At 43.1% G+C, this 25101-nt stretch overlaps 1 protein-coding gene across 4 annotated transcripts in view; it reads right to left on the reverse strand.

Moving 5' to 3' along the window:
• Positions 1-15391: 15391 nt before the first annotated feature.
• Positions 15392-25101, reverse strand: part of LOC107981563 (tetraspanin-1) — a 172291-nt gene continuing 162581 nt past the window's right edge. For all 4 annotated transcript variants that reach the window (XM_031933072.2, XM_031933073.2, XM_031933075.2 and 1 more), the window contains one exon: positions 15392-16015. In XM_031933072.2, the coding sequence (XP_031788932.1) occupies positions 15863-16015 (153 nt within the window). In that variant the 3' untranslated portion in view covers positions 15392-15862. The remainder of the gene's footprint in view (positions 16016-25101) is intronic.

Below are 25101 nucleotides of genomic sequence, written 5' to 3' on the forward strand. Positions count from 1 at the left end.
GAACGGGCCGGCTAACCGTCCACGTTGGCGCGAGAGTGAGCATCGTTGGCGCGAGAGTGAGCCTCGTCGGCGCGCGCGCTGATTGGTCCTCCGCATGTCGCGAGCCAATCAGCGGGCGCCGATGTGCGACTCGCTATCCGCGCGGATTGCCAGCCAATCAGGCGCGAGGAAGATGCGCGGGCCCGACGAGCGCGAGAACGAGCGGGAAATCCGCGAGTTCTCTCACGACTGTCGACGGAGTACGTCGACGTGCGAGAGAGATACGTGGCCTCCTCTGTTACGAGGAGAATTGGGAGAGTCCCCCGAGGTTGTGCGAGTGTGCGAGAGTGTGAGAGAGTAACAGGTACAGCGCGTTGGCACGAGCAAGTGCCGACGCCCGGACGAGCCAGCAACCATCCGCACGAGAGGAAGGAAGCTAGCCAGTCCGCCATCATCGTTCAGAGGACCAGAGCAGCCAGCAGCCTTGGCGTGGGAGAGCCGAGGAAGCTAGCCGTCACCAGGTCCACGAGAGTCAGGGAGACGCCGGCGGGAGCACCGACGGACGTCCACCAGGAGCCTCGAATGGAGAGAGCGAGTAAGAATGTATTAGAGAGAGAGATAGAGAGAGAGAGAGAGAGAGAGAGAGAGAAAGAGAGAGAGAGAGAAAGAGAGAGAGAGAGAGAGAGAGAGAGAGAGAGAGAGAGAGAGAGAGAGAGAGAGAGAGAGAGAGAGAGAGAGAGAGAGAGAGAGAGAGAGAGAGAGAGAGAGAGAGAGAGAGAGAGAGAGAGAGAGAGAGAGAGAGAGAGAAAGAGAGAGAGAGCGAGAGAGAGAGAGAAAGAGAGAGAGAGAGAGAGAGAGAGAGAAAGAGAGAGATAGTCAGCCGTCAGCGGTCAGCGGACTGGACCTGGGCCTGTGGCCAGCCGTCTGCTGCACGAGCATGGCTCGTATTTGAGCGTCCCAGCGTAAGCCCTGCGTGGCTAAACTGTGCGCGGGAGGCACTACAGCCACCGTGTTGTAGGGAAGGGCTGGGCGAAATACATGTGCAATAAAACTTAACCATTGTGTGTGATGATTTTCCCCTCTCCCTAGCGTTCTCCCAAACGTGATGATCGCGGTCAAATCCTACGTGTAGAAAAATCATAGTGCATGCGAGGCTCTAGGTGTTGCGCACCTGTGTTGGGAGGCACAGCGTCGCACTGCAGACAGATTACATCAAACCCTCTTAGCCCTAGGTCCTCTCATCTGCTCCCTTTATTCCCGCAACATTCCAAATAATTATCCTTGAGCCCTTCTGCTCTCCTATTTTTTCCCTCTCCTGTCTTTTTCCTTCTCCGAAAAAGCTCCTGTTCCCTTTCCTTCCATATATATTATACCCCATCAATCCGTAGTTTGTTATACCCTATATTTTTTAATATAGGGTATAACAACATATTTTTTAACCCCTTTTCCCTCTTTCCTTTCCCTTGCCACGTATTCTCTTATGTTCTCTTTGTTTCGTCTCTCTTTCCATGTTAGATCATGGTCTATGAGAATGCCTGACCCTTGTAACCTTGCCTTTTCTCTCATAATTAAATCTTTGTCTTCCCAGTTTCTGCATTCTGCTCCTTTTCTATGGATCCTCCCATTTTGTGTCCGCGTCCTCCTTAACGTTATCTTTATCTTAAGTTTCCTTTTTATCCAATTTTCCACTGTCTTCTTATCCCACTGTTCTTCCTTTCAACCTGAAATCATTATATTGTTATTTTTCCTATCCCTTTCTCCTTTCTCAATCCTCCATTCTATTTCTTCCATATGTTTTCTATCCCTTACCATTTCAACTCCTGTTTTGTTTTCTTCGCTCTCCCTCGCTTGTGTATCCCTACTTCTGTTTTTCTCTTCCCTTCCTGCAATTTTTTCTATCTTCCCTAATATCCCTTTTATTTCCTCTTTCCTTTCTTTTCTTTCCTGTTCGAATCTTGCCTCCTATTCTTTCCTATCTTTCTCCCTTTCCCTCGCCCCCTTACATTTTTTTCTATTTCTTTTCCTTTCTTCTACCTGTTCCTATATTTTTCCCTTCATCCGTTTTAGTCCTTCCTTCACTTTCCTGTTCATCTTTTCCGTCAGCCATATGTACCTTTGTTCTCAGTTTTCTATCAATTTTTCTCTCTCTTCTTTTCCTTATCCATTTTCTTGTTCATCTCCTCTACCTTTTGTAGGATCATGTCCATTGTATTCTTTAGTGTCCCGACTATCTCTTCTCCCATTTTTTCTTTTTCTTGGGGTTATCTTTTCACGTTTCCTCCTTTTGCAAACACGTTCCTTTCCTCTAAGTCTTCTTCAGTTCCCTCTGCTCTTTCTTTCTTATTCTTCTCGATATAATGTTTAACCCTGCGCCTTCTTTTGACTATAGACTGTCCTCTAGTCTTCTCTGTTTCAGAGTATTCCCTATTCTACCTCCTCCTCTACCCCCTCTCCTTTTTCCTCCTCTCGGTGCACTCGCACTTTTTGAATTTCCCGCTCTTCTATCTTTATACTCTGACTCACTTTTTCCCAAATTTATTACCCCTTGCTCTTTTAGACCCTTTCTCTATCTGCTCCTGCCTTCTCTTTCCTTCCTACCCATCTATTCCGTTCCCTACACTCCCTTATTTCACACACTACTCTACACACTTCCTCTCACAAATCAATCCAATATGGCACTCCAAAAAAAAAATATATATATTTTTTTTCTATACAAGTAAACTTAATAAATACCAAAAAATTGGCAAAAATATCCATTTCTCGAATTTACCGATCAATACTTCCAATTTAAATAAAACTGGAGGGTGATCCCTGATAGCATTTTTACCCGTCCAGCTGGCCTGGTCGCTATGCGATGGCCAGTTTCCTTCGCGTATTTTTCGCGATGGAAACTGGGCAAAACTTGTCAGATTCGCTCATATATATACAGAGCGCTTTATATGTACATAACCTTTTGAGGTTATCATACAGGATAATAACACTTATTCAATATAAGATGAAAATAATTCATGAATGAAGCTAGTATTTTTATTAATTATTTTTTTATTTAATTATTATTAATTTACACCCTTTAATGTTATAATAATAACTTAAGTTAGTGAGTAAGTAAATGGAAGCTGTATATTCTTATTAGCCAATGCTCAAATCCATTATTCTTATCTGCATTGTATTAAAGCTGAATATCTGATGTTTTTGTCCTGATATTTGTAAAATTATTTAGAAATAAGTTAGTTTTTAACTTTGTCGTCAAGACGGCACATACCGGTGCAAGTTCCCAAGAGAGTCACCGGGCAGCTGCGAGGTCCGCCCCAGCGGCAAATACCGGTGCCTCCTCAGGAACTGAAAACAGTAAGGTAAAGAAAAGAAACAGACACATTTATAGGAAGCTAGCCTCGGGGACGATGCGCCTGGAGGACGCTCCTGGGGGGTCCCAGGTTGAGACCCTTGCGGGTGCGACCAAAAGACAACACTCCGACAGCTCCACCCAGAGGGAGCTCAAAAAGAGGGACATAATAATCAGTTCTTACGAGAACAATTGTGAACTTAGTCTGAAGATAATGTTCATTTTTACTTTAAAAATACGCCAGTTTTGCCCAGTTTCAGGGCAGTAAAATAGCCTAAAATACACGCTTTTGAGTTGTTTTTTTTTTCCGACCAGTATGGTGATTTTTCGCTCAAAACTGGCCCGAAAGTCGGGAACATTTTTACCAGGGATGGAACAATTCTCGTACCAGATTCGTATTTAGCGAGCCAAAACCCATAGGAATACATGTGTCATGTGCCGGGGTTAGATATTTTTGTTTTTTGGTGTGCCGGTGATAATCTACGCATTGTTTTTTGTGGTATTAAATACCTTGATTCAATATACTGCTCAATTTCATCATATTCGTATTCAGCGTTAACAATGTTTTTATTTTCATTTAGACTGTCACAATTTTCTTTAGAATTCATTCCTGCATTGCATATTTCAATATATGCACAGTCGTGTCCTCTATTACAGTATTTAAACAAGTATTTGATAGATTGTACCGTGAAACACATTTCTACGTTAATATGAGAATTAAATTTTAACAACAAAGCGTTATATGAAACGAAAAATCGGTTATCAGCAATTTTATTACAATTCCTACCTTTATAAGTGACTTTTTGTCATCATTTCTTCGCATATATGATGGATATCTAGAAAAATTAAAAGTTGTTTTTTTTTATTATAACTTTTTGGAAATATTTTGTACATTTTTTTTTGTATCTTTATTTATACAGGGAGAACACATGTTTTGTTCTCCACAAATACCATGAAATATGCCTTGTTTTACAATATTATGTTATTTTGGATAAATATCTTCATTTGGAATTTCTGCACTTATAATTTCATCAACTCGTTCAGGAATTCTGATTTTATTATTTTTATCTAAAAAAATAATATATGCATGTAAGGAAGTCATCTCTTTTCGATATCATAAGTATAGTCCAAGAGCCGGCTATCTAAAAACGGTCGTGATAAGGTTTAAGGCTGTTATAACACTCGGTTAATACTTTCCTGCCGTGTTATAACCAGGGCCAGAAGTGCCCTGTTTATTGTAAATTAACGTCGGGCGTGCAGAAGGCACGGCTCGGCCGACTCAGCTCATGCACGTGTTTTTACACGAGCCCGCGGAGGCGGCGTAGGTCGGGTCGTAGGAAATAACACACGAGAAGTTTAGATAAGGAAATGTATATTCAATTGTAACTATACACGGAGGTGCAAACGCCGCACACTTCGACGAACGATAAAGAGAGACGAGAGATATTACCCTGTCGACGTGAGAGAGTGAGAGTGCAGGTACTTACAACTCAGTAGTGGCAGTAGTACTTGACGCAACGGACGTGGTCCAGTCTCGGATGTGGGGATGTAACAGTTCGGACGGGCGTCGCAGCAACTCGTCGGTAACGCACGGACGAATATCGTTCGCTCTCGGGATGCTCGCAGGACTCACAACAAATCCGCATATATAGTAGCGCGAGCTACTCGTGTGGATAGCGCAGCGAGACTAACTCTAGTCGCGGTTCTCCCGGCCGTCGGCACATCGTTATCATATCTCGCCAACGCTATGCGGCCAGGCGGCAACCGCGCTACTTATGCTCTCACTCTCTCTGTCTCTATCTTGCCTCGTTTCTCGTTCTCGCTCGTTTCGGCGCTCGTTGGCAGCTTGCTGAAACAATAATCTTATTACAATTAGTACATGATTAGCCGTCAGACATTTGAGGCCGTCACAACACCCTCCCCCAGACGCTGTGTACCCTGCCAGGTGTACCAGCTCGCACTCAGTCATGTCTAACTGGGTAATAAGAACTTGTAATAAATATCAATTTTTACAAGGAAAACTTGACTTTTTATTATCATCATTAATTAGATAATACATATAATGAAAGAAGTAAAAAAAATAGTTCATTTTTAGTCTCTCGCCTCTCTTGTTACATACGGCCGTTGGCCAGTACGGCAGTCTTTTGCCTCTAAAAAAAAAAACATTAAGAGAGAAAGAAGAGAAATAAGAAAAAACAAAATGCTTCATTGCACGGGATTGAGGTAAGGTACAGGAGGAAATGAAGTGGTTCGGCCGTTAGCCTGAGCTTCTTCTTCTACTTCTTCTTGTACTTGTCGCCGTACGTTAAGTCCATTCCATGGACGTTGAAATTGGGGCACTCGTCCAATCGAGCAATACCTCGGTATCCGCAAATGGGGCATTGCAGTCCAGGTTCGGTGTAAGTCGGCAGCCTGTTTTTCGCTCGACGCTTCAATTCACGGTTACGGTCGAACTCTTTGTTCAACTGTTCGTTGGTTAGAGTCGGCCGTTTCTTTACGGCTGTTGCTGCTGGAGCGGCCGTGATTTTCGACGTCGTGTCGGGCTGATGGCTGGTCGAATCTGGCCTTACGGCTGTTGGAGCCGTCTTCGGGACAACCGGTGGCGCTGGCAAAGGTTGCGGCTTCGCTTTGCATTTGGCCTTTAGAAATGCCACGGTTTCTACTAGGGTTGTGTCTCCCTTAGGTAAATCAGCCGGTGGCCATACTTTTCCTTAATTTCCGACCCAATAGCGATGGCTTCTTCCAGCGCAGCGATCAGCTCGGTTCTGAGCTGCGTCGCTCGGTTTCTCGCTTGCTGTCTTCTGACTAGAGCCTGAGCGAACTGTGCGTCTTCTATCACCCGCAGTTCTTTCAGCAGAGCTTGCTTCCTCAGTTCGATCTCGGTCGGTGATTCCGGGATAGCAAAGATCGACTGGTTGAACAGTTCGCTTCCCACCTCTAATCCGGATGGGACGTTGGCCGGTACTGCTGGCGTGTCGTTGACCGTGTGACTCATCGACTCTTCGACGATTTGTTGCACAATCTCCTCTGCTAGCTCCCTGATGTTGTCCATCTTGCGTTCAGCCGTCTATGTGGGAAGAAGGGAATTATGAGTGGAGAATGGGACGGTATACAGAAGAATGAAGCTCCCTAATCGCATGATTTTAATTGTCAACCGTACCCGCCGCCTTTTGCGCTCGCGTTTTCCTAGGAGACAAACTATTCGGAACGTCACGCGGTTTATTTTTCGAACCATTCGGTCTTCCGCGTTTCGCTTTGTCTACCTCGACGCTTACGGTGTTTGTCGGGTTTACAATTTTCGCCGGTAGTGTTTTGCATTTTACAAGTAACCGCGTTTTCCTCGGCCTACCTCGCTTTTTCGGTCGCTCGCTACTTGCGTTAGATTCTTTCGCTTCTTCAATTTCTTCATTGTTGACGGACGTAGTCCTGATGTCGTCTACTTGATCAGTAACTTCAAGCCGTCTGCTGCTGCGACAGGTTCACCGTCGTTTTCTTCTCTATTGGGATACTTTTTCAGATATTCGACAGCAGTCGGTCCATCAACCGTTCCGTTTCGGTCAACTAGTTCGTAAATACCTGGGCTCAGTATACGGCTGATTTTGAAGGGGCCGATAAACGGTGGAGCTAATTTAGCTGACACTCCCTCCGCTGCTGATGACAGTACTCTATTCTTCTTCCAGACTTCGTCGCCTACTGAGTACTCCACGTTTCGGCGTCGGCTGTTGAAATTTTTGGCCTGGCGCGCTTGCGCTTCTTGAGTGTTATCGTTAGCCGCGTCTTGGAGTTCTCTCAGCTTCTCCATCCTAGCCTTCCATTCAGATATAGCGATCTGATCTTCGTTGGCTATAGCTTCAATCTCCTCTTGTCGAAGCAGAGATTTGGGGTGGCTCGGCTGTCTACCAAAATTCAACATCGCCGGAGAAGTCTGGAGTGAGTCTTGTGTAGCCGTGTTCATACTGAATGCGAACTCTGCTATATGTTCGTCCCAGTTTTTATGATGACCCTCGATATATTCGCGGATCAGCGTTTTAATCGTGCGGTTCGCACGTTCTACGGTGTTAGGCTGAGGGTGATACGGTGGTGCGTACGTATGGTGTACTCCCCGTTCCTCTAGGAATTTATCCATAGCCTTATTTCGGAACTCTGTTCCGTTGTCGGAAAAGAAGACTTTTGGCGTTCCGAACCGTAGAAAAACCCGTTCATTCAAGTTTTTAATGATGGTCTGAGCGTTAGCTATTCGTATAGGTATGCATTCTACCCACCTGGTAAACATGTCTTGAAACACCAGTAAATATTCATAACCGTGAGTAGACTTTGGTAACGGACCCATTACGTCACCAGCAACTGTTTCCCATGGACGCGAGAAGTTGCGACTGCCCATCTGACCAGCTGGTTTTCTTTGTTCAACTTTGCATTGTTGACAGATCAAGCAGCTTCGGACGTAATTTGTCACATCTTTTTTCATCGATGGCCAATAGTATGACAGGGCGACTCTTTCTTGCGTTTTCTTGCGGCCAAAATGACCTGACGTCGCTTCGTCATGACACTCATTCAAAACTTGAGCTCTTTTCTCTTTTCGGAAGTACTAATTTCCAAGCATTCTCATCTTCGAAAACATCATCGACGAATGCGTCAGGCCGGTAGGTATATAATTTTCGACCTAATAACTTCCAGCCAGGAAATTCTAGCGGGTTATCAGTTACTTCCTTCTTTAATTCGGTGTACCATTTGTCAGTTGTTTCGTCCTCTGGTGTAATACTCGCAATAATCGGACGTGTCTCTTCTGCGTCGTCTCCTTCGTAAAGTCTCGACAGCGCATCGGGAACCACATTCATTGAGCCTTTGCGATGTTCGATCGTGTAATCATATTCCTGCAATTCAAGTGCCCATCTGGCTAAACGTCCAGTTGGATTTCGTAAATTACTTAGCCACTTGAGACTGCTATGATCGGTAATTACCAGAAAATGGTAACCTTCAACGTACGGACGGAATTTTTGTATTGCCCAGAGAACTGCTAAACATTCACGCTCGCTCGCTGAGTAATTCCGTTCCGCGGGAGTCATAGTGCGACTCGCGAACGATAACACACGTTCTTCCCCTTCTATCACCTGCGTTAAAACAGCACCAAGGCATGTGCCAGAAGCGTCGCATTGTAGACAGAAGGTTTTATTAAAGTCTGGTCGGTGGAGAGCCGGAGCGGATGCTATCAGCATTTTAGTTTGCTCGAACGCGCGTTCTTGGTCCTCCCCCCAAACGTAGCTTATTCCTTTCTTAAGCAGTCGATGTAAAGGTTCAACTATCGTTGCAAAATCTTTGAGGAACTTCCTGTACCACGACGACATTCCCAAAAACCTGCGCAGTTGTTTTAATGTCTTCGGAGTCGGGTACTCTATAATCGGAGCGATTTTATCCGGATCCGGATGAAAACCGTCCCTGTTGACGAGCACGCCAAGATACCGCACTTCCGATTGACAAAAATGACTTTTCTCGCGATTTATAGTCAATCGTGCTTTGGCTAGCTTCGTCAACACGATCTCTAAGACTTTTAAATGGTCTTCGAACGTTTCGGTACAGACGATAATATCGTCCAAATAGCTGTAACAGTGTGGTTCGAGATCGGGCGTAATCAAGGAATCGATCATACGCTGGAAGCAGGCAGGAGCACCAGCTAAGCCAAACGGGAGACGTTTCCATTGGAACAACCCCATTCCCGGGACCTTGAATGCTGTATACGGTCGACTTTCCTTTTTTATTTTTATCTGATGGTAAGCGTTGCTCAAATCTATCGTAGATATGTAACGAGCACATTGAAGCTTACTCAAGATAGTATCCATGAAAGGTAGGGGGTAAGCGCTTAATTTGGAAACTTTATTTAATTTGCGGAAGTCGATGCACAATCCACGCTTTCCACTGTTCCCCTTTTTCACCATCACGACGGGACTAGCCCAGTCGCTGAACGAAGGCTCGATGGTATCTGCTGTTAGTAACTCTCTTACTTGAGAAAAGAGCATTTCTTCGAGTTTCTTCGAAACCGGATAGAATTTCTGCTTGATCGGACGACATGTCTCTACCTCTAGATCGAACTCCACCAAGATCGTAAAGCCGAGCGGCCCATCATCTTAAGGAATTAACCGATCGAGTAATTCTTCTAACATTCGTTTCTGGCCTTCATGCAAATCCTGCAGGCCAATCGAAGCTAAGACCGGACGAGTGGTTCCGTCTGTTACCGCTTCACAGGCGTTTATGACTTCGGTTGAATTTTCAACCGTTAACGTTCGTTCACGAGGGTTAAGCCTGGCGTCGAATTGTAGAACGAAGTTAGCGCCTAAATTGCATCCTTCACGTAAGTCAGGTACTACTAGCGTAGTAAGCGTCCTGGTTTGTCCACCGATCGTGAAGGGCAAGTCGACTGTTCCAGTCACCATTGAGGTTTTACCGTCCGCCATGCAGGCGACTATTCCGTCACATGGTTTTATTTCTGCGTTACATGCACTGGCTAGTTGTACGGACGTAGCCCTGATGCAAGTTTGAGTGGCTCCTGGGTCGTAAAGGGCCCTGACCCTGAATTCACCTACCTGCACCTGCAGCCACCAGCGCTGGTCGGATAAAACAGCATTACTACTGGTCGCTGCACAGTGTGCTATTGCAGTCGGATTTAGTTGTTCAGTCGACTGTGATGCCGAGATCCCTGAATTAACCTCGGGGTCAGTACGGATCTCGCTTACTGTTCCCCTTTGGCTTTTCCCGCACAATTGGGACATATAAAATATCCAGCTGTTGTCGAACTGGTAGGGCATCCGGCATACGGTTGAATATCATGACCATGCTAACGTAGTAGTCATCACCATGCACCGTAGGTGGTGTGTGATAACGCGTCTAACAATTCTTCCTCTGAAATCCCTGAATTTTACATTCCATTTCCGTATTTTGTCGTTAATATCGGCGGAATTTTCTCTCAGCGTATTTTGGAGGTTAGAGTCATAATACCCAGACGTATTAGTCTGTAGGTTGCTTGGCCCTCGTTCTGAAACCAGGCGATTCGGACGTATTGGCTGGTCCCCCTCTCTCCAAGCATTCCCACTCCTTTGCTGGGAATCACCAGTATTTTGTGGTTGGTTTATTCTATGCTGATCGCACGTCTGGCAACACTGGTGTTGATGACATGTCAGTACTTGTGCCTGTTGTGCCAGTCTGTTCTGTGAAAAGATATTCCTCTCGTAACTCGACTGTGGTAACGTATACGGAGGCTGAATCGGCCGTAGTTGGCCAGGCGTATGGTTGTGTGGTGCCGCTTGGATTGCTGCAATCCGTAGGCTGATACGCCTGTTGCTCCTGACTTTCGGCATCAGGATTGCATGTCTTTGGTGCAAAATTCTTAGACTTATTTGATTCGCGTTCCGCTCTTCTTCTTCAAATATGCCGCTGACTTCCTGAGGGATATAATTTGTTATGTACGACGCGCGTCGTGTCGCCCGCGACCTAAATAACTCCTCCGAATTTAACAGGGTTAGCGACGGACGCAAGTCTTCTGGCGCGTAGTCACCTGCTAGGCACCTAAACAATCGACGCATTCTGTCTTCATCAGTCCCCCTATCCTGCAAACCTAAGAAATCTAACGCTTGACCTAACGTATTCGTGTCCATCGATCTTACGTGGTCTTGTATCGCTACATGCGATCTGCTTAAGTCTATGTACGAGCCAGTTAAAGACATTGTGCTCGTTGAGTATTCTTACATTTAATAGAAGCAGAGCCGAGTCAAATTCAGCACAACCTAAAAAAACTCAGGATTCAACAATCCAAGTTACTCTCGAAGTGAATTTAATACTTAGTTGTCGACACTGGAACACACGTTTGCTTTTTCGATTAATACGTGTGATTTAATTTTAATCACTCAATTAATTTTATATAACGGTAACACTAATTTGTTTTTGAACCGCGATAAATGGCCTGACAGAGCAAGTAATTACGCACGTTTTGTGCTACAAGTTTTAAAATCTGAGAAAGGTGAAAAAAACTTACTAATTTGTAAAAAAAACAATTCCACTTTAATAAATTATTTGTGAATTTACATGTTACTAACTCCCTCTATCATGCAAAAAATTTTTTCTACGCGAATTCGAAAAAGCAATTATACGCCGGAGCGGCTGTGTGTTGATTGTATATGTATATTTATTCGTACGTTTCTGTACTCAACTATACAGCTATTTTTTCCACAAAACCAGGCTCAAGATCTCGTGAAATTTTTCTAAATTATTATCGCGATTTATGCCTTAACACTCCTAATAACACAACAATTTGTTGAACTGCGAGATTACGGCTTAAACAGTAGTCAAGTATAAAAATTGCATCAGAGTGCAAAAAGAATTCTCAAAAATCCATACAATAGTTTGAATTCCTATACTGACTATAGTTCATCCGTCTCACTCGCACTCAGCCAAAAATTCCCTGCCTAACGGGCGACACTGTAAGAATTCGAGCTCTCGGTTCGCGGCGCGCGATGTAAACAATGTACAGGGTGACCCAATTTAAACGGGCACCGCTCATAACTCGTCAGGGACAGCCACAATCGAAAAAATGGTAGAGACTAAAGTTGTAGAATATCGAAGCACCCGGGCAACCCGATGGTGACCTTGGATTTGACCTTGAACGCGTTTTTCAAGGTCATTTGAAGGTCAACTTTGGATTTTTAAATAGGAACCCCATTCTTTTATTGCGGGAATGGAAAGAGCGGTAAATTTTACGTTCAGAATGGTATGTTCGGTTGCGGCACTGAAGGTCATCTCAATGTCTTGCAGCCAGAATGAAACCCCGCCTACGTAATTCCTCTAGCAACGCCAAATTAAAAAAAAGTGGTAGAGACCAAAGTTGTTGTATAGGGGGGGGGGGGGGGGGAGAATTGTGACCTCGAATTTGAGCCAGTCCTACAAGGTCATTTCAAGGTCAAATTATTTTTTTTCAAACAGCACCCACTTTTTCGACTCCGGATCCTGAAAGCGTGTAAAATGTTGCACTTTAAACGAAGTAGTAAATTTAAAATAGAAGAAAAGATTTTCATCATTTAGCGTACCATCTTTGAGGTCCTCGCCTCTCTCGCTGTTCAATTCTCTGGATCGTACTTCGAGATGGATGATGATTTCTGTTTGGGAAACGCCTCCGATATAATTGTGCTGCTGCATTATAATTTCTTCGACACTCTCCCAAAATCAATAAAATATCAACAATTTCGCTTCGACTATAGTCCGGCATATTTACTTAGATTATAAATATTACAAAAATAAAAAAAATGACTCAAATCACATATTTTCAATTATTAAATTAGTATTTGAAGTCGATAAATATCTAAATAAATTTAAAAATTCTACTGCATTACTAGAACTTAGACTGTTTTCTGCAAAAAATAATAAATAAAAAACTACTTAAACAATTATTTAATTGCAAATAGTAATTATTAATTTTTTATTATAAAATAATTTATTGATTAGGAAGCTTTTATGAAATGATAATAAATAAATATTTTGTAATTCCAAAAGTGTTAAAAGTAAATTTTAATAGATAACTTATAAAATAGTTAAAATTGTATTTTAGTAAAAGATTTATTTTAACTTATTAAATTTTATGAAGTGAAATCAAACTTATACATACATTTAAAATATGGGTAATTAATCGGAATATTTAGCTCTTAAACAATATTTTCTAGAATAATCGCTATGACTTGAAATTATATCAAACATTTTTTAATTTTAAGTAAATTGATTCTTCAAGAAATACCTTCATTACGTATTGCAGAACTTTTTTTATACAAGACATTAATACAAAAATTTTAATAGAAAATGTATATTCGTATTATTTTTAATATTAAATGAAATGATGTAAAAAGTACAATCTTCATTTGTTAACAATAATAAATATTCTGTTACGTTAGATAAAAATTTTTTTACATTAACATAACTTTAGATGCAATATTTTATATTAATATGTATGTTATTAATTAATTATTATCGTGTTAAATACAATATTTTACAGCTTACATATTGTACAAGTTTAAATAATGAACATACATTTTTTAGTGTTGTTGGTTGTTTATTATTACTTATCTAATAGAAAAGTGCAAAAAATGTAAGTACCTACCAATTTCTGCTGCAAAAATATTTCTAATAGAATTAAAATATTTATACAGTGGAATTATCACTAAATAATTATATTAACTGTTGCCAGTAATTGTATGTATAATCTGTGTGACGACATGGTATGTATTACAAACTTTATAATTCTGCTTATACATATGTATTTTCAACATGCGTGTTTACATGTATGTGTGTATAGCATATGTATACAAACATACGTATGTATGTATATCTATGTATACTTAAAACAATAATAATTTATGAATAAATTAAATGGAAAAACAACAACGTTATTTAAAAAAACGTAATGCAATTTATTTCTGATTCAAATAATAAATGTGTGTAAAATAAATATAAAAACTTTTTTACTTTATACTTCGATGTTTTACTTTTTCTTTTTCTGTATCGATGGCTTTTTATTGTAAAATTCTATTCATATTTTGGCATTACGGTTTATCAATTTATGATTTTTTAAAAATAAAACATTTAATATTTTTTTTACGTTTTTATCAAACTTTGACGTTTTTCTACAATACTTCGATGTTTTACTTAATCTTTTTCTGTATCGATGATTGGCTTTTTAATAAAAATTTTCGTTAATATTTTTGGCGGAAGGCCGAGTGTGAGACTCTTTCGACAATTTTCGGAGGCTATTTTTATTTTTGCAAATCGAAAGTTCGGGCGGCAGGTACGGCGCGGGGCCGGGGCGCCTGCTTGAAAATCATTCGTGAGTTAAGCGTCGTAGGGGAAGGTTCGACGGAGTCGCGGTGGCAAGACTGAGCGCGGGACTTATTTTAAAAGGCTTATTTCGGGAGCCATTTTTATTTTTCGCACATCAGGAGTTCGGGTAGGTAGGTGGCGACCACCTAGAAGAGCCATTCGCAAGTTAACCGTCGGAAGGGATCATTCGGGGAATAGCGAGACTTATGTTTGGACGCTAGCAAGGGCTCATTTGCGTCTTGGCCGCTGGACAGAGAACATCTAAGAAGGGATTTCATCTCGGATACAAAGTAAAAGTAAAGTTTGAAAAAAAATAATTTGACCTTGAAATGACCTTGTAGGACTGGCTCAAATTCGAGGTCACAATTCTCCCCCCCCCCCCCGCCCCCCCCCTATACAACAACTTTGGTCTCTACCACTTTTTTTTAATTTGGCGTTGCTAGAGGAATTACGTAGGCGGGGTTTCATTCTGGCTGCAGGACATTGAGATGACCTTCAGTGCCGCAACCGAACATACCATTCTGAACGTAAAATTTACCGCTCTTTCCATTCCCGCAATAAAAGAATGGGGTTCCTATTTAAAAATCCAAAGTTGACCTTCAAATGACCTTGAAAAAACGCGTTCAAGGTCAAATCCAAGGTCACCATCGGGTTGTCCCCTCGATATCCTACAACTTTGGTCTCTACCATTTTTTCGATTGTGGCTGTCCCTGACGAGTTATGAGCGGTGCCCGTTTAAATTGGGTCACCTATCTGGGCGTGACTTAACTCGCTACGCTCGTGCGCTAACCTCACGGTGCAAATAAGGACTACTTTAGTCACGAATAGGCGAGACTTGCGGACTTTAGCAGTCTGCGCTATAAAATTTTATACGATACTCTTGACTTAAATGGTTCAGTTTTACACGGCGCCTAGCGCCCTCGCTACGCTCGGGTGCTAACTGCGCCGTGCAAAAAAGAACCATTTAAGTCACACGTATCGTAATATACTATTTTTGCCCACTTATTGAAAATTTTTAAAAAATGAACATGTACTTATACATACATACATACGTATATATGTATATAATACTGGGAGAAGCACTTTCAAAAAGGTCACCTTAATGCCGCTTGTAGTCACAAAAACGCAGAAATCTTACATGCGTTATAAAACACGTTCCCACACTCGGTATAAAAAAGTCCACTTTACGCCCTAGGTAAACAATATACTATTTTCAATCAAATTGAATATAAAATTATTTAATCCTGTTATTATAAATATACTCAATCATACGTAATATACATGCTTACATTTTTAGTTAATGTTTTTTGTAAATAACAAGTATACAAACGCAGTGTGACGTTTTAACTTTGAAAATTCTGTATTAATTACCCAACTGATGATTATCGTTTCTATCAGGATTAAGCTAAACAAAAAAATACAAAGAAAATATTTATAGAATTGAGAATACTTTTAAATTGTGTAGTCGTATAAATATTCAATAGTTTTTTTAACTTGTTTAAAAATAGTTACAAAATTATATAGCTATCTTTCTTATTCAACCACGTATAGTCCAGACATGGTCATTGTTTTACACTAAAAAACATGCACAAGCATACACAGACAAAACTTGCTGATTTTACAATTAGTCGCAGCTTTTTTTATTACATGCCATGAATCACACAGATATAAAAACGCTGGAATAAGCAGTCCTCATTATGCTTTATATCTATCGTTTGAGCCGATTGCACAGCAGAGAATCAATGAAAAGACAGAAGCTATCACTTCAAGAAGGCCAAGGCTTATAATGACTCCAAACAAAATGCCGCTTTGTTTCTTGAATTCTCTTATAATTTGATCAGTACATCCCTGAAACAAAAAATCTGTTTTAAAATAAAGTAGACAGTGAATTTCTAAACACAACTGATCTACGCAAGTGCTTTAAAATATTTTACAAAATTTTCTATTAGCAAGGAGGCTATTTTCTCGAATAATATAAGATTTTATTTTTTATCCCATTCCCCTATGTAATTTTGAAATGCGGTCTCTGCTTGTACAATTCTTGCATGTAGGCCTAGTAAAAATTATAATTTTACTCGACTCTCTTTTAGATCCTCTTACTTTATTCGTTCCCATGATTTGTTTAGGACCTCTTCGCATCACGAAAGAAGCGTACGGTCCTATAAAAAAAATAATTAAATAAATAAATAAAAGATTAGGAAATGTGTTAATTTTGGTGGTACAACTTTTTTTAATAAAAGAGGGTCTGTTCCAGTTTTGCTTTATAACTGCCTTATGTTTGAAACGTACATTTACCGTATCTTATTAAGGCTCCACCACTACCAAAACACAAGCAGGCTAACTAACCTAACCTTGGGAACAGCGAGTTAAATCGCTTAATTTTTTCTTAAAATAATAAAGTCACATACCATAAGCCAGCTATCACCTAAATACCTACCCCTAACCTGCTTAACCCCTAGAAACCACCCCTACCAAACCACAAGCAATAAAACATGGTTTAAAAAAAAAATCTTTATTCATGTCGATTTTCTCAAACATTTCTGATGAAATGATAATTCAGTAATTCTAATCCTCAATAAATGTATCAACTTTGCTATGTAAAAATTATAAAACATTACAGATATAAAAACTAAAAAAAAAATTAAAAACAAAAAAACAACAAAAAAACCTCTTTGAAGACTGCAACCTTGACGTGGTAAAGGGGCTTAAATCTGTTTCAACGCAGATGACTAATAGCAGTTCATTCAACAATTACAACTAACAAATAATGTGACTAATTTACTTGTAATAATGTCTTGAATTACGTGGTTATACGATTCTGCGTGTTTCCGGTCTGGCCTGTGGAGTGGGTTTTTATTATTTTTAGAAAAAATAAAGCATTTTAACTTTCTGTTCCCAGGGTTATGTTAGTTAGCCTGCTTGTGGTATGGTAGGGGTGGTTTCTAGGGGTAGGGGGTGAGTGGTTAGGTGGTTAGCTGGCTTATGGTGTGTGGCTTTATTATTTTAAGAAAAAATTAAGCGATTTAACTCACTGTTCCCAGGGTTAGGCTAGTTAGCCTGCTTGGGTTTGGTAGGGGTGGTTTCTAGGGGTTAAGCAGGTTAGGGGTAGGTATTTAGGTTATTAGCTGGCTTATGGTGTGTGGCTTAATTATTTTAAGAAAAAATAAAGCGATTTAACTCGCTGTTCCCTGGGATAGATGAGTTAGACTGCTTGTGGTTTGGTAAGGGTGGCTTCTAGGGGTCGCATGGGTTTAGGGGAAGGTGATACAATAATTTCCGCACCTGTAGCTTAAACTTGATGCTTTTCTAAAGAGTTTAAAAAAAATCATGGCTCTACGATTAAAAATGACGCGTGGCTCGAATTTTGTCCATTTTCTCCCATTGTGCGGCTGATCGAACAAGGAAGGCCTCGACTGCAAAACAAGTCTCAAAAAATCCATAAAGTACATCTAGGCCCACAAAGTTGATCTTTAGCCCTGAAAGTCCATCTGGACCAACGAAGCCCACCTGGACCAACGCACAAGCAGCAATACCCGTCGGCGCGGACCAGCCGTCGACAAGCCAAGCAGCTCAGCAGCCGTCGCTACATTCAAACAACCGGAGCCAGCACCAACCTTCACGCGCAGTACAGTTATCGGCGTGAACCAGCCGCCGACATGCGCGATAAACCAGCCAGCCCCAGCAGCGTTACCAGCAACCAGCATGGACAGAGTAATCACAGTCGCGCTTAGCTTTCTGTAAGTCCTTCTTATTAAATATCTACACAGCTTAGCTTCCGGGAATGTATTGAAATACATAAACATATTTTCGCGAGCGCCAAAATAGCTATAGTGTAAAATCCGCGCACCATAAATCAAAGAAAAAAAAATTATATGGCACCACCGAAAATAATTAGCGCGGCAAGGAGCGGAACTTGGCGCACGCCGCAAGGAAAGAACATCAGGTGCAGAGAGCGATCGGATATTTAAGATACACCAGAAAATGTCGCCGAATTATCAAAGAGGAGTAACGCGGACGTTAAGCTCCGCTGTATTAGAGTCAAGCGATTCAAAAAACGAGATTCACCGCACAAGAATGACGCGAAATTGGAGCACGGCTCAAAAACAGCTACTCGAAAATAGCAGCATGGTTCCGCGAAGAACTGAACAATCCAATCAGACGGATGTAGAAAGTCGCGAATCAATCGACATGAGGGCAAACAGCCCGGCATTATCATATGTGGGATTACCGCAGAGCCCCCAATCTACTCAGATTGACATGAAAAATCTTGAGAGTAGATTGGAGGAATTGCGTTTAGATCAGCCCGTGTGCGTAGATAACCCATGGGAACCAATCGGACAGCCACTAGAAACACCCGAACACCTGGCGATAAATGCTAGATGCCAGCAAAATATCGCGAATTTGTGCGGCATGAAAAATATAGTACGGGGCAATAATGACCTAATCACTGACGGTCTCAAGCCTCAGGACTACGGTTTACCCACGGCCACCGATAGTACACAATCGTCTCCCACCCGTGTTACCGATAGACGACTTAGAGTAAAAGGAGACAGACAGGGGAATGGTACGCGCGGAACCAGCTATAGTGAACGCGGCGGGCTCGTGGGAGCTTTGATTGTCCAGGGAACAACTTCAAAAAATAATTAAAGAGTCGATCCGGCAATATAGTGAAGAAGAGGGCTTAGTACTCGGTAGTAAGGCAACCCGACGATATCTGGTCCGCGAAGGTAACACCAAACAACGCGGAAGGACGTACGCGGAAAAAACACTGAGACGCGAGGAAAAGACACTCGACAGACGAGAAAGGATAAGGCGGCAATCGGAGAGCCGCGAGACAGGGAAAGATGCGGTTGCACGCGACAGTCTGAGAAAATCAGAGACGATGCGCGTAGTCAGAATATCTCGCGAGAAATTTGTAGAAACAAGTACGAGCCCCATAGCATCCGACGCTCAGCGTACCGCGAAGCTGCCGCAAAATCGGATAGAAACCGGAAAACGCACAGCTCGCCCAGCCGGAGATTTATGCGATGAAATGATAATAACGTCCACGCAACACCGAGGCGCACACGTAATGGGTATTACGCGGATACGGAATCGGACAGCGAAGACGATTTTGAAACAGAGACAAACGACGAACTGGAGACAAGACGAGCCCCCCAACTTTCCAGGTGAACGCGAAGGGCACCTGCAGCGACAGGATCTGCCAGGGCAAGCGAGGCTCAAAATGATCAAAGCGGGAGGCCCGGGGACTGAAATCGAGCACACACCCACCAATCACGAATATCCTTATACTCCGTACGCACCCGCCCCCCGATAAATGAAAGCTCGTTATGCCATGATAGCGACGAAGCGCCGCGACAGAAAATGTCATTCCACCAAGCGGCCAGTTACATACCATATTTTGACGGCGATCCCGACAACTTTAATTTATTTTGCAATGCCGTATGCGAAGTGGCAGATACATTCGGACCGGCGCACGAGAAATTTCTACTGATGCAAATCGCGAATCGATTAAGAGGAAAGGCTGCTGATGGCTACCGAGCCAGAACCGCCGATTATTCGTCCGTCGAGGAACTATTGAGCGATCTAACTCTCCACCACGCGAATATAGGTATTGCGGAGCAAATTCACTCCCAGATACGCACGGCAAGGCAAGGCGAAAGCGAAACGGCAGGCGACTACAGTTTGCGCGTCAGTAAATTATATAATCGGTTAAAAACTATTCTAAACTCAGCCCCAGCGTTATCGAACGCCGATAGGAAGGCGCGGCGGCGACAGACGGACAAGGACGTGTTTGAGCAATTCTTGCTTGGACTCAATCCCCCGCTAGACCACTTGGTTCGAAGTAAAAGGCCAAATTCCCTTGGTGCCGCTATAACGGTAGCGATCGGATACAAATGGCAGCAAAGCACAAGATCAGCCATACCCAGCGAAACCAGCGCTGCAAGGGCATCAGCACAGGTGCGTCTAGTGACCGCTGAAGATCTAGCCACGCCGCGGATAGAGACGCAAGGCCGGAAAAATCCAACGCACAGTCGGACCGCCAAACCGAAAAAACATATTGCACGTACTGCAAGATGCCAGGCCACCTACTTGATAAATGCCGCACAATAATAAGACACGCCTCGGAAAAAAATAATTCAAAATCCGATTGCAAATAGAGGCAGAAATTTCCGCTATGATAATAATAATAGAAACGGCAACAATAATGGCACAAATCCAGAAAATCGCAACGCGAGCAACGGCTCTGTGAGTAATCTAAACGGCAACCAGAATTATAACAACGGGGGCGATAGCAACAACGACGGATACCGCGGCAGGAATCCGATTAACCGTAATTTCCGGTTTAACAATTACCAAAATAATCGCAATTACGGCCAAAATAACCGAAATAATTACGGCAACAATCGCAATAACAATCACTATAATCACCGTAACTATAATCGCAATGATAATCACAATGATAACCACAATAACAATCGCAATAATAACCGTGATAATAGCCGCGATAACGTTCAAACAAATAACGAAACTAATAATCAAAATTTAAACTAGAAGCATGCTCGCCGCGTTCCTCAAGCGCCGAGCGTTGCGAAGAAGCACGGGGAAAAAAAGAAGAAAGTATTATGGGCGGACAGCACGAAAACTCAGCCGCGATTAGATTTTTGACAGCTGGTAGACAACCGCCGATTGTAAAAATAGAGAGCCCTCAGTTGATTGCTAGAACGGGCAAATTTTACACAGACTCGGGAGCAGACATTTCAGTTACAAAAGTAAGGAAACTAGCCCCTGGATATCCGTACGACGCGCGTAATATAATAAAAGTACTCGGAGTTACCCCCGGTACATCGTTTACACTAGGGCGGTCATACACCTATAAGGGCTGCAATGTGACATTCACGTGATGCCAAATGAATTCCCGATAAGCGAATCAGGAGTCATGGGCTGGGATATAATAAACGCACATAAGGGTTGTGTAGATGCCGCTAATAAGAACCTAAGGCTCGGCGAAGTAATTCTGCCGTTCAAGGCAGACAAACAAATTACAATTCCCCCTAGAGTCAGGATGGTTATAAGCGCGCGCGTACTAAATAATAATGCAAAAATCGGGTGGGTTCCACTAATGGACCTACACCCTAACCTACTATTCGGCAATTTTGTAGCTGAAAATAATAATGGCCGAGTCTACGCGGAATGCATTAACATATGCGAGTCCGAAATAACAATACTTAGCCCCGTTGTAGAATTACTTGATTGCGAAACAATCGTGGATAATACGTTGTACTCAGCCAATGAGAACGGCTCAGCTGAAAATAACGCGAATTTTACAGTGAGTTTCGCGGCGTATGATTAGCTGCGGAAAGCAGCAAGAAAAATATAAAGAAGTAAGTGCATTAAATAATAAACCAATGGCAGACGCCAAAGCCAGACGCGAGTGAGTCGAACAAATATTGCAGTTAGCAGACACGGAAGGCTGTAACGCGGAAGAAATCGAATTAATTCGGGCGGTTGTCAATGATTACGCCGGAGTTTTCGGTCTCGAAGGTGAGCCACTTCCGGCAACGCACTTACTGCAACATAAAATCATATTGAAATCTGATAAAGTCATAAGAAATGGGCGATTCAAATTTCCACCGGCTTTAAAGGAGCACATGCTCTGAGAGCTAGCCAAGCTCCGCTAGCAGAACATTGTAGTACCGTCAAACTCGAATTATTCATCATCAATTTGGATAGTCCCAAAAAAACCCGATGCGCAAGGCAACAAAAAGTTTCGCCTGGTGACAGATTTTCGTGCCCTCAACGAGGAAGCGGAAGGAAGTTGCCACCCGTTACCGTTTACTAAAGACATAGTTGAACATCTCGCGGCCGCGAATTACATTACGGTGATGGACCTTAAACAAGGGTACTATCAAATCGAGATGCACCCAGAATCTGTAATTACGGAAATCAACTTTTGCAATTCAATCGCATGGCGATGGGCCTTAAAGAAGCCACAATTACTTTTACGCGAGCTATGTCCCTAGCTACGGCCGGTCTGCAGGGGGAGGAAGTCGAGATCTACTCGACTAAGTCGACCTCATGGTATTTAGCGAAACGTTAGACCAACATATGGTCTGCTTGCGACGCGTGTTAAAAAGACTGCTAGAAGCGAATTTAACAGTTAAACCGAGGAAATGCCAGTTCCTGAAAAAGGAGGCGCACGTTCTCGGAAAAATCGTCGGAGGCGGTAGCATTAAAACTGACCCGACCAAAACTAGGGCAATGGCAAAATACCCAGTGCCAACCGACCGGAAAAAAACTAAAACAAGCACTCGGCCTATTCAGTTATTATCGGCGATTCATAAAAAATTTCTCGGGGATAGTGCGACCGCTATTTAAACTCCTGCAAAAAGAGGCAGAGTATATATGGGGCCCGCAGCAAACAGTAGTGTTTAATACGTTGAGAGAAATGATGTCTAAAGAACCCGTTTTAAAAGCTCCGGATTTATACCAAGCATTCAGCGTGACAACCGATGCGAGTGACTGGGCGCTGGGTGCGATTTTAATTCAAGGGAAGCTGGCAGCGGATCAGCCCTGCGCGTACGCTTTGCGCTGCCTGAAAGGCAGCAAATAAAAATATCCGACATACGACAAGGAACTCCTCGCGATAGTATTTGCCAAAGATCAATTCCGCTACTACTTATTCGAACGTAAATTCACAATATGTACAGACCACGAGGCGCTTAAGCATTTTCATACAGCCAAGAAACCGGATCTAAGATTTAACCTATTAAAAGCGGCGCTGATCGGGTACGATTTCGATATTATATATCGCCCGGACAAGAAAAACGCGAACGCCGACGCGCTATCACGAAATCCGATGATAAGCGAAGGTGATGATAATCCAGAGCTGACGCGAGTCAAACTATACGCGCTAGCAGACAAGCAAATAAAAGAAAACCCGGACGAAGATGCAAACACCCCACCGGGCAGAATTTTTCGCACACGCGCAGTCAAAGGGGTGGCAGGAGAGAAAGCACGACAATCGTTATCGAGCCCCGACGATGCCGACGATGCCGAGCGCTGCACGACGTACACCACAGTGAAAAGTTAATTCAAATACGTTGGTTCACAGAAGCAAAAAATCAACCGTGTACGCACCGAACGTGTACGCGCTAGACTACCGCGACGCGATAAGATTCAAGACGGTGATAACTAGTACAACGCTAAAAAGAACAACGGGAAACAGATACGTACTAAGCAAAGACGAGAAGGCGCGTATATTTAAAATACTACACGAGGCAATTGAACTCTACCTGCGCCAGTGATCTCGCGGGGTGGGAGCCGGAACGGCCCTTAACCCGGCGTCAGATTCCGACGAGTCAATGATAACGGTAAAAACTGCAGTATCAGACAGCATCCATGACGTAATTTTTCCGCCCAGAGCGTGGAATTACGTTATATATGTAGGCCCAGCAATCGCTACGCGTGGCGCAAAAAGCAGCCAAAGCCGCAAAACCCTGAAAGTGTACAGCCCGAACAGCTTGTCTAGCAGCGAATCAGAAGGCCTAATACCTCCGTCGGAAAAAATAATGAGCCAGGAGCCTTTGCAAACGTTCAAATTCCCGATAGAAAGAGTTAACCCGCGCAACATACTCTTGCCACATAGCGCTAGCTCCGTAAGTAGCATGAGCGCAAACAAATCACCAGCTTCCAAGGTACCATCGCTGTCGCACGAAACGGGTCCAAAGGAAATCATTCACGGCCAAACAGCAAGCCCATGAAATCAGACGCGAAAAATCGAGCGAACGATAACCTAATACCGCTGCCCAGTCCGTCGTGGCCGTGGTCCGAGCAAGTCTAAAAGAAGAAGCTGGCAGTCGACATGAAAGCAAAAGAATTCGGTAGTAAAGGGGGGCTACAAATTAATGTATGAGAAAGAAAATTGACTGACGGATCGGAAAGAGGAAACGCGCAGCAAATAATCGCCACAGAACCGAATCGGCACGCGCGGGCCGAAAACGCGCACGTAGACGTAAGAAACGCACAAATTCGCTACCCGAGCCCGCAGGCAGAAATAATTCAGCAAGACGCACAGAAATTAGACTCGAGAAGCGGAAAAGTAATACTAGACTCACGGAAACCACCGCCAGCCGCGAACGCGACAGAGCCCGAGCCGAAAGAAACCAGCCGAGGATTTTAGCGGCATCCCAAGGAATTATGATCGAAGGCCAGAGCCATCCGATGAGAACTCATCATTCAGCTCGGGCAATGTATTAATGCAAGCGTATATAAGAAAAAAACGCTGTGCCGAACCGTATACAAAGCTAAGACGTTCAAGCAATAATCCTAGTTTCCCACCAGGAGACTGCCTCTTTTTCTCACTAATCAAAATAGCAAAACTTGACATTTCGGACACCGAGCTTCGACAGCATTTGCGAGTTTTGTCAATGCTGCAGCACTGCGGCGAGTCAGGCGAAACAGAGAAAATCCTAGCTTCAGATACGGACTACGGCACAGTTGATTCCGCGTTTCTATTCGCGCATGAATACGGGATAAACATCTGCATACAATATGATGACTTAAAGCGAAGGGTCATATCGCGCAGAATTCAGACGCCGTAAGCGAAGCGTCAGCGCCAATCGCAGCCAGCAGCGGTTCAAGCGTCCACCCAATGCAATGAGCGACGAGCGACGATCACGAAACCTTGAAAAACTCTTCAATAATCGTGAATCCGGCGGAGCCCTCGGGCCCTGATAGAAGCGGAACTCCGCGATTTACGAAATTCCAACGCTCATACAATGCCCACCCTCAAAGCGCGAATATAAGTCCACAAATACCACCCGATACAAGTAACAGCACCGTAGCATCCTTTGTGGGAGAAAATATAGCCGCAACCGAAATTCATAGCGGGTCAGCAGCACATCAGCCAACGCGAACTCGACCGCGAGCCG

The sequence above is a fragment of the Nasonia vitripennis genome (genome assembly GCF_009193385.2).
Source record: "Nasonia vitripennis strain AsymCx chromosome 5 unlocalized genomic scaffold, Nvit_psr_1.1 chr5_random0006, whole genome shotgun sequence".
NCBI classification, from domain to species: Eukaryota; Metazoa; Arthropoda; class Insecta; order Hymenoptera; family Pteromalidae; genus Nasonia; species Nasonia vitripennis.